The 12343-nt window shown below is 44.6% G+C and overlaps 1 protein-coding gene across 1 annotated transcript; it reads left to right on the top strand.

Moving 5' to 3' along the window:
* The first annotated feature begins 57 nt into the window (after positions 1-57).
* LOC8023166 lies at positions 58-11131 on the top strand. Its single transcript, XM_029988511.4, has 4 exons — positions 58-227; positions 2411-2491; positions 2616-2652; positions 7174-11131. Exons 1-4 carry the CDS (start codon positions 208-210, stop codon positions 7378-7380), a joined length of 345 nt encoding a protein of 114 aa, XP_029844371.2. The 5' UTR covers positions 58-207; the 3' UTR covers positions 7381-11131.
* The last annotated feature ends 1212 nt before the right edge of the window (positions 11132-12343 follow it).

The raw sequence follows: 12343 nt of genomic DNA, 5'->3' as shown, positions 1-12343 counted from the left end.
TACGCTGAAGCTGGAACGCAAGAGCGAAAAAATCAAACGAACGCACCCAAAAATATTGGTTGGCTCACTCGATCCTAGGTGGCGAGACAATCGCGTTCCCGAAGAAAAAAATGTCTGCCTGCAGTTTTTGCCGTAGAATGAGTGGCTAGCGTGAATTTTTAACGTCAACGTTATTTGTCACCCTAGTCCAGCCTTCCGTTTCGCGTGATGACGCTCACCGAAAACTCGTGAGTCAATCTCCAACTCTAAAATCAGTTTCTAATGGAGCGCTTTTGATAAAATCGGCACAGAATAAAGCGAAGTGCGAGGCGTTTTCGGTTTTGAGAAGAACGCAAACTGGCACACTGGCAACTCGCATTCTTTTTGCATTTCTTTCGTCGTTTCTAGCCAGACAGGTTCTTCGTGCGCGGGGTCGAGCTTAAAGGGCGAAATACAAAATAAGAAATCGAAATAAGGGGCCATTTCGTCTAGCCGTTTAGAACCAACGGAAACGCCAAGAACAGCGCAGTTTGATCACTGTTTATTTATTTATTTATTCATTCATTATAATTATACCGAAGTAATTTTGTGTGCATATGATCATGGGAATTTAAAGTAGAGACATTTCACAAAGCGCCGTCGAAGTCTCGTTTTTAGGCGATATCTTTCACTGGGTTGTAAATGAATTGGCGAACGTTACCTCAAGGACAACAGAGCTTCAGTGGCGACGCGGTCTGACAGCGGCCTTTGGTGGAAGCTTCTGTGACGTAGGAAATCAAGAGCTAAACACGCAATACAGCAGACCAGTCTGGGGAGAACATAGCAAGAACTGCCTTGCTATGTTATTAATTTCTCTGGGGCTGTGGTTAGTTGCTTGTTTGCTTGTTGCTTGCTTCGGAGTACCACAATTTAATGTTAAACTAATACAGAAGAGGAAGTATGTGCAGCAGAACGAACAAGTACAGTCACAATCAAACGAAGTATAAAGAATGGAACTGCGGCTGAACAATACCTACGGTGCCTCATAGCGGTGGATTCTGGCAGTAATCAAAATACTGTATTTTTTTGCAGCAGATTGTATTGTATTGTATTGTATTGCAATGCAATGTCTTTCCGCTGTGCTCTTGAGAAACTGGCTGCGAGAGCGTTGATGTATTAGTGCCGTTCCTTCATAGGAATTAGTGGCATCATGGCCACTGATCGTGCAGCCTCAAAAGTTGCACCATTTGATTGACAGATGCCGCTCGGTCATTTCATCTCAATTTCCCTATAAGAGACGTCATCCTCTAATAATCCACTAGCTCTCTGACTTCTGCGTTATCAGTGCATTGTATAACGATAAAAGATAAAATAGGAACGGAAAACATGCAGCGAGATCACTCTGCACTGCACATGACAATGTTCAGTTCTGCATGCGTTCGTTTCCACGCGTTCACTAATGGTCCTCTGTTTATGAAGAGCATCAATTCAAGCGTGTGCCTTTACCAAAAGGGCAAGTGTCGCGCCTCATGAAGTCAAGAGTTAAGATAATGCTCCGGCAGAAAGCACCTATGGTGATTATCGTGTTGGAGAAGTACCATCGAGTTACACTGGAGGTTCTGCAGGCTCAGAATAGCACTAGGTGGCGCAAGCTGCCACCCGTTTCAAAGGGTTCAGCCGTATCTATCCATCTGGCACTTGCTCCACTGTTTGTATTTATTTTAAAAAAGAAATATGATACCCATTTTTTGTGGCTTTTAAAAAAACTGCAAATATGTTGATTGAAGAAAAAAAAAAAAAGTTGCACTGCCACGTGACTCCTGCCAAACCTCTCCTCCTCTACATTTCTTCTTCCTCCCCAGTCCAGTTTCGGTTTCGGTTCCGAGCAGTTGCGTTTTTGTACTTCATTAAACATATATGTGGTCCTTTTTTAAAATATTTTATAAAATATTGATTGGGTAGTCTTCTGACACCATAATAAATCGCCTGGCAAAAAATCAAAACAAAAATTTTGGGGGTTGTCAGTGTCCCTTTAAGTCTGCGGTGCCTAACCGCGGGAGTGGACAAGGGGACTTTTATTTTTCAGTCTTTTTATATTTCCCCGACCTCAAAATTTGTACCTTTTTGAGGGTGAATTTCGAGGAATCTTTGCTACTGAAAGGCAGACATTTTTTCTTTGTCGAGTTTATACTCTATTTTACCATACATGCTAGCGAAGGACAAGCTAAAAGAGTGGGCTTGACGCTTTCAGCAAGCCTGCTATGCATGCACGCTTTTGAAGTGAATGAAGTATTCGAGGCAACATGCTCGTGCTTGCTGCATTAGCTTTGCGTGCACTTCCAATGAAGCAGGGCATAGTAAGATCGCTCTAGACATCACTTTGCGTCCCATTGAATCAGTACGTGCAGGCGGTATTGTCAGTATTGCATTTGACGTCGCGTCTCTTTTTCAGGCGGAAAAGGCAGAGGACTTGCGAAGAAGATGGCTGTGATTTCATGCCGATTTCGAAGAGAATCAACAGTTTGAGGATACGGTGAGCGCTGGTGATTGCTGAGCGCTGGTGATTGCTTTCGCTGGCACTCAACAAATTTGTGGTGGTGGTCTTTTACTGATAAACTAACTGGCTATTTTTTTTCTTTTTCTTTTTTGGCAATTAGGGTGAATGGAAATGAGGCCGGTCAAGAAGATAATGATGTATGTATGCTTTTGCTTTTCTATTTTGATACTTGAAATTGCTAATCAGTGGGTAGTCTTTTGTAAGCTAACAGTAAGAAATGAGGCAGTTTTGGAAAGAAATTTTCTGTTGAGGGTTACAATACTTATAAACTAGACTACCGTAGAATCCCATGAGGACGCCCACCCAAAATAAAGAGAGTTTTAATTTGAGGGATGATTCATTTATTCGCTTGTGCAATAGGTGCAAAGTATCACAGCAAACTTTTATCCACCGAATGCATTATTATAATCCATACCTTAAAAGGGAACTTTTACCTCCTCCGCATCGAATCTTTCCTCAGCACGACCACCAGCATAAACTCAGTCTACCCTTATGAATGGAATGAGTTCCCTGAAAATGCATACAAGATTGTACACAGTTTAGGAGTGCATGTGTGGAATTATTTAAAGGGACACTGACAGGGTATTTATGCTCGCCGAGGTTTTTAGTTGTACGTGACATATGAGAGCTCAACTACCCAGAACAGAATTTGCGGCTCGAAATTCGGTTTCTTTCCGCCCGAAAACCGCCGATCAAGAACTGGCCGGTTCGAGTCTCGCTCACTCTCTTTCTCGCGGTCACGGGCCGTTTTCTAAGGTATCGATGCGACCACCAAATTTAATCAAAGTCGTGGGTCACTGATAGCACACACTCAATATTAAAAATAGAAAAAAATATGAAACGCATTTTTTGTGGCTTCTAAAAAGCTGCAAATACGTTGATTGAAAAAAAAAGTTCCACAGACAACCGGAAGCATTCTGAGCGTGCGTCGTTTCGCGTATCGTGGGACTCGCAGGGACGGCGATGGCAGCGGACGACGGGCGTGGGGCCTCTATTTCAGAACTGTCGTTCGCGGTACCGGCGAATTTTGTCTGCCTTTAAAAGAGAAATTAGGGACTGGTCAAAAGAATTAGTATTCATCCCGTACGACACGCCCGACCACCAAGCCGATTTGCACGAAGACGTCGCCGAGCCGTCGCTCCCTTCTTGTGGCTGAAGACATCGCTCGCGCAAACGTCAAGCGCGACGTGTCTACTTCGACTTGAATCTGCACGCGTACGATTGCTTTACTAGGTGAGAATGTCGCCAATGCGTGGTGCATCCCGACTTCGACCCGGGAGTGCTTTTGCTAGAGGAAAATCGGCAGCAAACTTTCCCACTTACAGTTTATCGGCTGAATTATTACTAAGGAAAAAGATACCCCAGTTTCGATGTGCCCCAGTAGCGCAGTGGGGAAGACGTCTCCATGACACGCGGTAGGACCGGGTTCGATCCCCCGTCAAACTTTTTTTTTTTTTTTTTCAAATATTCTCTGATGTCTACATTTCTTTTTTTTTTTTACAATTATTACTGAAGAAAGAAAAAAACAATATAAGAAACAAATGTTGTGGACGACACGTCGCTGAATTAGATGGTATGAGATTTCCTTTTTGACACCTGCGAACTCAATGTAATCACTTTCCACAAAATGCAAGGAGCATAAAAATCAGGTAGCGCCCGCTTTCCGAGGTGCCCGTAAATGGTCTGCAGGAATTGCAGCCAGCCATTGGTCCCGATCCCGTTGATCTTTCGGAAACTCTGTCGCACAATGCCACTTCTGTTTCGGGCGCGGGACATGTGAGCCAGCTCTTCACGCAACATCTTGGGTGTATTCTTTTCGGAGCCGATCAAAATCCACCTCGGGCACTCACTACTCATCTCCAACTCCTCAATGTACAAAACAACTCATCTTGGAGTACAGAACAACGAGCGGAACATACATAACTGCAAAAGAATCCCACGGCGACCAGTTCCCATACGCCGCATGTCGTCTGCTACCGGGAAGGAGAACAAAAAAAAAAAAAAAAAAAAGAACACGGTCGGGTGTAGCCACGTGACTTCCGCCACACACACTCTTCTCTCCACTTCTCCGACCTCCGTCGGGTTTCGGTTTCGATTTCGAGCAGTTGCGTCTTTTGGCTTTATTAAAAAAATACGCTACTCTGTTGCAAAATATTGATTGGGTAGTCCTCCGACACCATAACGAAGCGCCTGGCAAAAAATTAAAAAAAAATTTTGGGGGGTGTCAGTGTCCCTTTAAGTCCTTTTGATTTCATTTGCTCTTTTGGCGTGTAGCTGTTATGTACGTGTTCCGCGTTTTCGGTTTCTATTTCTTCAAAATTTGGCGTCCTTTTTTTGGTGTTTATTAATTCAATTTTGTTTTTTTCGGCGTATATTTATGCCTACAAACGTTTATCGGCTTTTTTTCGGTGAATATAAAATAAACACCAACGGACACCGGATAAAATGATCCTTGTAGCTCTGATATTTGTGATCACTCAAAGAATAACAGCACAGATACATTGAAAAAGAAATGAACACTTCATTTGGCAAATGTGTGCAACTGTAAAAGAGACAAGAAAAAAACACGGAAGTACAAACAAGTTCGATATGAAGCCTATGCCCAAAAAACAAGGAACTTCATCTTCTGTACACCAGGATTGCGTGATCTCATTATAGTACACACACATGTACTTTCCCAGGTTCTCCTCCTTGATCCGCACTCTTTCTTTCCTGTTAATATGACCCTGAGCTTCGAGAATGCCCTTTCAGCACTAACACTGGACACTGGCAGGCTCAGGAGATGAAGCGCTGCCCGAGTCAAAATCGGCCAATCAACCATTTCTGTCCGCCGAAAGAGACACGGTGCAACGTTTTGAAGCACAACAGAACATGCAGAGCTTGCATCAAGTCACTCTTCCTTACAACGAGTTTGAAAACACGCTCGTACATGGCGAAGTCATGGGGCATTTCGGACTTCACGTTCCAATTGATGATGTGCACATTAAACCAAAACTTTGTGATTGATGCCATCCGTGTATCCCATAAATTCGGACACGTTTCGATAGACACTGTTGTTACACTTTCGGAAGGTCAGAGGTTAATCGGAAGGTCAAAGTGACCTTTTCCGATTAAAACTCAATTTTAGAAAAAGGATTCGACAAACTTTTATTGGTTTAAATCGAACATGCCGAACATAAAAACTGACCTTTTTCGGTTAAAACCGAATTTCCGAAAATGGATTCGGCATATTTTTATCGGTTTTTATCGGTTTAAACCGAAAACTTCGAACTTTATGTATAAGTGTGCGTGATCTGTCACATCCTGTTTTCTGTGCCAAGTGTTTTTTACTTTTTTGCTACGATCTTTCTTTGTATTCTTTTTCCCCCCCAGCTTTGAGGGTAAAATAAATTAAATTAAATTAAATAAATGGTGAAAAAAATGGGGAGGGCTATCTTTAGGGTTGCGACAACAAAACTTTATAAAAGAAAATGAGAAAACACCGGGCCATCCGCTACAAACTACGTGAAACGGGAACTGATACCGCCCAACGCGGACACGGCAAATTTGCGTTTCATGATGCGATATATGAACACGTGGGAATTTGCTACAAACTCCTGTGTCACGGTAAAATACATAGTGGATTGCGGACGCAGCAGATTCGCTTTGCATGGTGCGAAGGGCACGAGGGACCCTGTCGCAAACTCGCATGTCATGGGAACCGATGCTGCAAATCGCGGACACATCAGATTTGCGTCTTGCGGTGCAATAAGCATGCTGGGACAACTAGTATGTCACGCGAACCGATATCGCATGTGCAGGTCACGGACAGGAAACATGGGAACCCGCTACGAACTCGCATGTCACGGGAACGAATCCCACAGATTGCAGACGCAGCAGACTCGCATGGACATCTCACTATGTTTGCCAGGACTGGGGGGGGGGGGGGGGGACATGTTTTGGAATTTTTATGTTATACATATATAGCCAGAAAAAGGGGATGGGCGATCTTTCGTGGGAGGAGCGCCGTTATGGGATTTTATGGTAGTAGTCGTATTGAGAGGCAAGCAGGTAAATTTTAGAGTTGTGTAAGGTTAGTGGTGTTACTATTAACAAAGAAACACGAGCAAGGTATTTGTGATTTGCCAAGTGTTTAACTGAAATACAATCTACAAGGTCCAAGCTGTCCAAAAAAAAAAAAAAAATGTGGCACAACATGTTTTTTTTTTTTTTTTTACAAAAATTATTGGCTGAGAATTGGGTATTTGAAGCTTCTTCAACTCTCTTTTGCTTAGTTACGTATGTGTGATGGCAACATAGAATCGAAAATATTTGCCAAGTTCTGTGCCATCCAAGGCACATATTCGTGACAAAAATTGATGGAATAAATTAAACATACTAATTATGCCTACTGGAACAGGAAAAATGCATTGAAACTTTAAGTGCATACTAGTAGAAAGTAACTCCCGCACTGATGTCGCAGTCCTCCGCGCTAATCCTCTGGTTTGAGTTTAGACTTGCTTGTATTTCTCAGTAAATATGTGATTTCTGTGGTATTTGTTCAGTTTCCCTCGGAGTAAACTAGGAATTCCGAAATGCGATGCTTCAGTGTCTTTTGCTCGTGGTTTCTACAATCGACAGCGTTTTCTGAAGCAGACGCTTTCCTTTTCCTCGAGCAGACAAGTTCATCAGCGGGATCGTCTGCAGACAACACGGCGGCGGGATCCTCACGTCTCAACCGACCCAGCATCCTGAATTCATCCGAAAACCCGCACTACCACCAGATCAACTGCCTTTTGTATGAAGCGCACATGGAGAGGCAGCAGAGGCTCGTGTCGCAGTTGCAACGTCTGTCGGAGCACTGTCCCGGCCCTAGTCCGACCTGACGGCTTTGCTAGGTGTTCCAATTCGCAGTTCATAGCCCCCGTTGCAGACGACGGCATTGTTTTGACATGGCCGCCGTTGCACTTCCCTTTGAGATGTCTCGTTTGGTTTGAGAGAACCGCGGGGGAATTCGGTGGGTGATGGTGTGTGCTCTCTGATGTGCTGCCGAAGAAATGTCCGCATTAGTCTCAAGTTCCAAGCAGACTTTATGGAGTGTGTGAACAGAGTCTGGGTTTGAAGGCACATCCATATTTGGAACGGGCTCTTTCTGCTCTTTTATTTTTCTTTGGCTTCCGGAGAGCTTGTGCAGTGGGTGTGCCATTTACCTGCTCGGCTGTCATTTTCTAGACCATTGTGGACTGTGGCTACGGGCTACAAAGTCCAATTATGTAGCTGTCTGCTCTGCAGCCATCTTGTCTGCTTTGCAGCCATCTTCTACTTAGCTGTCTGCTAGGTAGCCGTCTGCTAGGTAACCGTCTGCTAGGTAGCCGTCTGCTGTGTAGCTGTCTGCTCTGTAGCCGTCTGCTGTGTAGCCGTCTGCTGTGTAGCCGTCTGCTATACTGCCGTCTGTTATGTAGCCGTCTGCTATGAAGACATCTGCTATGTAGCCGTCTGCTATGCTGCTTTCTGTTACGTAGCTGTCTGTTATGTAGCCGCCTGCTACGTAGCCGTCTGCTATTTAATCGTTTGCTATGTAGCCGTCTGCTATGTAGCTGTCTGCTATGTAGCCGTCTGCTACGTAGCCGTCTGCCATGTTGCCATCTGCTACGTAGCCTACTACACAAATGCCTCTTGAAGTGGTTTGCTGGATGAACTGCTAGAACTTTATGAGAGAGCACTTTTTATGTTGGTCTTCTGCGAAGTTGTGACGGCCGTCTGCTGAATCGGGACCTTCGTACGCTGCACCGCTGTGCTAGTTCCGTCGGGCAGTTGGAGACGTGCGACCGTTTTCAAACTTGCGAGGTCACTGCGCGTCCATGTGACTCTAACAAGCAGTGGCATGGGTAAGATGGTACCGGTTCATGTAAAGGTCTGTCAGCTCTTGGCTCTGCCATTATCTTATTTTATGCGTGCGCTTTCTTGCGGCCTACTTCTTGGTCGTTCCTTTCAAGTTGCACCTTCGTTATGCCCTAGTCCCACTAGAGCAACAAGCAGCCACGACCGACATTGACGAGCCTCAAGCAGGTGTAATGGGCATGTGAAGGTACTGTTGGCTGACTCGCAATCTCTCACGCTTACGTCACAAGCCTCAAGAGATTGCAAGCCTGCCAAAGATACCGTCGCGTGCATGCAGCATGGGCCTGAGACTTGTAGGTGTCGGTAGTTGTCATTTGTCATTCTAGTGGGACGAGAGCATTATGCACACTAGACAACAGACATGCCTGTGAGTCTGGGAACACTGTTGCTCGACATAAGCCCCTTTGCGTGAATTGTTCGACCAAAGTGATATTTCTTCCCTAGCTGTGTGTATGTGCAGTCTTTGCAGAAGTCGCTCATACTTCCAGACAACACTAGCGGCGAGTTGTGCATGTTCAAACTTTAACGCGAGATGCCACAGGGCGTTTCTGCTGCCTGGCAATCTGAGATGCAGCCTTTTCCAGCTTTCCCCAAATTCTTTGTATATAAAGGACACCTTAAATATTACGGGTTTGCGATGCAGTGGTTTTGCCGTCGTCGAGTTCGTTCTCATTTTATTGACACGTTTTACTGGCTTTAAACGAGCTTTCTTGGCATGTTTTGCCAAGTATTCCGCAACATGTGCACTGTTTTCTCTTTTGTAGGTATAGGCTTCCCACCTGTTTGATTTGCACACACTTGTTTTGGAACAGAAAATCTGTTGCGTGGTGAAGTGTGCAGATGCGGAGTGGTCTCAGGGCCGTCGGTTATTTATACTTGAATACGAATGTACAGTCAACTGGGGTGTGGACGATATCAGGCAGGAATCAACTGTCCAGGGCAGTACTGCTCCTGAAAGCTTCCCATGCGGTATGCACATACAAATAGCTTATGACAATGAATGGATGAATATGAGCACATACATGTCTGAGCACTATTCTGGAGTAAAAAAAGAATTCATATAAATAAAATGATGAATGGAGTGCATCGAAACTTTTCTAGGCATGTGCGAATAGCGGTTCTTGACTTCGAAGCGAGTAGTGGTTTTGGCAGAATATTTTCAAATCAAATATGGAATAGTTTCTCGCAGTCTTTCTCTACCACGCACCATGCCTGAACTAAGATTCAGCTGAACTCGTGGAGATTGTTTCCAGCCTTCTGCTTGTCCACTTCTAGGCTGTTAATTTCAATATGACCGTACGTATGAACTGTGGCACGTGAACGGCAGATTTATTGCAGCTATCTTAATCGAGGGGGTTTGTAAATCTTTTTGCTATACGCAAATATTCTTCCTTCTATTTCAAATTTAACAGAAAAAAAATATTAAGCACGTGTGATAAACGCGGGCTGTCAAGAGATCGCACCCTAACATATACGCTTGCATAATCGATGTGGGGTGGCCCCAGTGAGTGTGCTTCTCACTGAGCAGCTGTGCACTGCGGGAAAGCAATGCCCACGACATCCGCGGGTATTGTTTCCCCGCAGTACTCAGGTGCTCGGCGAAAAGCGCACTCGACGGCGCTAAACCCGCAGCGACGAATACTTCGAAAAGTAAGAGTATCGCATTTGTTCTCGAGGCAAATATCGAATAGCGTATTATTCGAAGCTACTATTCGAACATTCGTACAATACTAAACTTTTCACAACGCTGTCTTTTTTTCTGTGCACAGGGAGGGTGACGGCAAAAGCTGTGTGGTCAACACTGCCACTCGCAGGTGCATATGCCCCATACGCTCGAATCTGCTTTCGGATATTCAACTCAAAGAAGCTTTCACGTTTTTGCTTTATGTTGTGGCATCTGCGATTATAGCAGCAACTGTTAGAAGGTTTTTGCCATTTTCCTCCCTGTGCATAGGAAAAATAATTTTTGCTTATTTATTTTTTCTTCCCAAAACCACCCAAGGACACCTCTGTGAAAAGTTTCATTGCACTCAGTTCACTGGTGTATTTATACTAACTTTTCTTACTTCCCAATAGCGCTTAGAAACACCTTGTAGATGCGAGTGTGAGCTTGCAGATAGGCACAAGTCTTGTTCGCAGGAGTAAGTAGATGTGGACGTATGCACATACAAATACGAGAATGTGCCCGCTGGGGAGAAATGGCGGAAACGTCGGTCGACCTCGATGATGACTCCATATATGCGAGAGTAAACATATGCTCGTACGAACGAGGCTGCTTATGGGAACAGGCGGATCATGTGGCTGCTGATAGTATACGTGCGAAAGGGCATTGCGCGTATCTGGTGGAAGGCTGGTGTCACGGCCATGCTAGAGTAGTGGAGGTTTCCAGAAGTGGCCTAGAGATGGTGCTGGCTCTGTCTGTGCCTTGAAAGTCCTGCTCCGTGTTTCTTGCAAGCACCGGGCGAACGGGCGAGATACGTGCCACAAACGAGTGCTGAAAGAACAATATGGCGGCTTGATATCATTGGTTTAGTGCTGTGCCTCCAAGGAAAGCACGGGGCATGCACCCTCGCATTAATTTGTCTGTAGGTTGTAAGACAAATGCATCGAGGGTCTTTACTGTGCCTAGGTGGCACTTGCTATTGTTAATAACCTGGGTCAACTGGACAAATGCATGCTCAACTGTTCAGACGAAATAAAGTATCTAACAGTACCACACCTAAAGAAACTATATCTTCTCTCTAGTTTCTACCAAAGGAATCTGTATAAATGCAGTAGCATTTGGGATCCTTGGCCCACCGGCACGCTATCCTATAATGTACTTTTTTTTTAATTTTCGTTAATAGGGCAATGCACCAAACTCAGGTTATGTGCGACTGTCCACAAAAAAAAAAAAAAAAACTGTTTTTTTGTTGTTTTTTGTTTTAGGCGAGCTTGCAGGTGTCTCGGTGCTTGTCTCAAACAATTTACTGGGATGGGGAGATTGCGAGGCTGACACTTTTAATTCAAGTACTTTTACCAGACCAAAAATTATGGCGACTCTAAAATTCGGTTATGTTTTCTGGGATACTGTTCGACAGTGGACGGACCAGCTGGAAACAACAATGAAATTGCACCGCTGTAGCTAAAAAAATAGATATGTTTTGTCTACTTTACCGACGATACACTTGTTGGCACATATTCTTTTTTACGTCGACCGAAGGAAGCGACGCCCCCCCCCCCCCCCCCTTTGCCGTTTTTCATATTATCCAATAAGTGTGACATCGGATCACCCTCGCTACTCGTTTCAACCAGATTAGCGATAACGTGTTATTTTTTCGCCTTTCTGGCACGTTCGTTGGTGTTTTTGTTTGGGCTGCTATATTTTCACGCGTCCTTCGAGGTGATGTTGTCGCACTGACGAACTGGCCGGGGTCGCTGATATAGGCGCTGGAAACTCGCCGGCTATTCTTGGCAGCCGATAACGTCGTCAAATAGGTGCGCGGATTGCCTGCACATGCGTCTGCGCACGTACTCGGAAATACCGAGCGGATTGGGCTAGCGAAGTTGTCGTGAGCTAAGCCACGTAGGCTTTTGAACGGTGATGAGTTTGTTCACGATAACCTAAAATCACACGGGACAAAGCACACTCAGCCGAAACCGAAACCAGAACCGTAACCTCACGACGCAATGGGTTTCAAGATTGATGATAGTGATGACAGAGCACTTCAAATTTTATGCTCCTGAGTGAAAATATACCTGACATTTATTTCTCACAAGTAGTACAAAATATGTTGTAATTACATTGAGGCACTTTGTCGTTGACCATTTGTTTTAATTTAAACGAATCATATCTTCCGAGTGCGTTGCTTCTTCCATAGACTACTCTTATCATGGATTCTCCAAGACCAGTATTCAAGACCACCTCGTCTGCAGATCGATAGTAGCCATGGTTGTCGGCGAAATCGT

This window comes from Ixodes scapularis, unplaced genomic scaffold, assembly GCF_016920785.2.
Source record: "Ixodes scapularis isolate PalLabHiFi unplaced genomic scaffold, ASM1692078v2 PGA_scaffold6__148_contigs__length_123643588, whole genome shotgun sequence".
NCBI lineage: Eukaryota > Metazoa > Arthropoda > Arachnida > Ixodida > Ixodidae > Ixodes > Ixodes scapularis.
The sequence above is the reverse complement of the archived record's forward strand: the minus strand, read 5'-3'. Positions and strand labels throughout refer to the sequence as shown.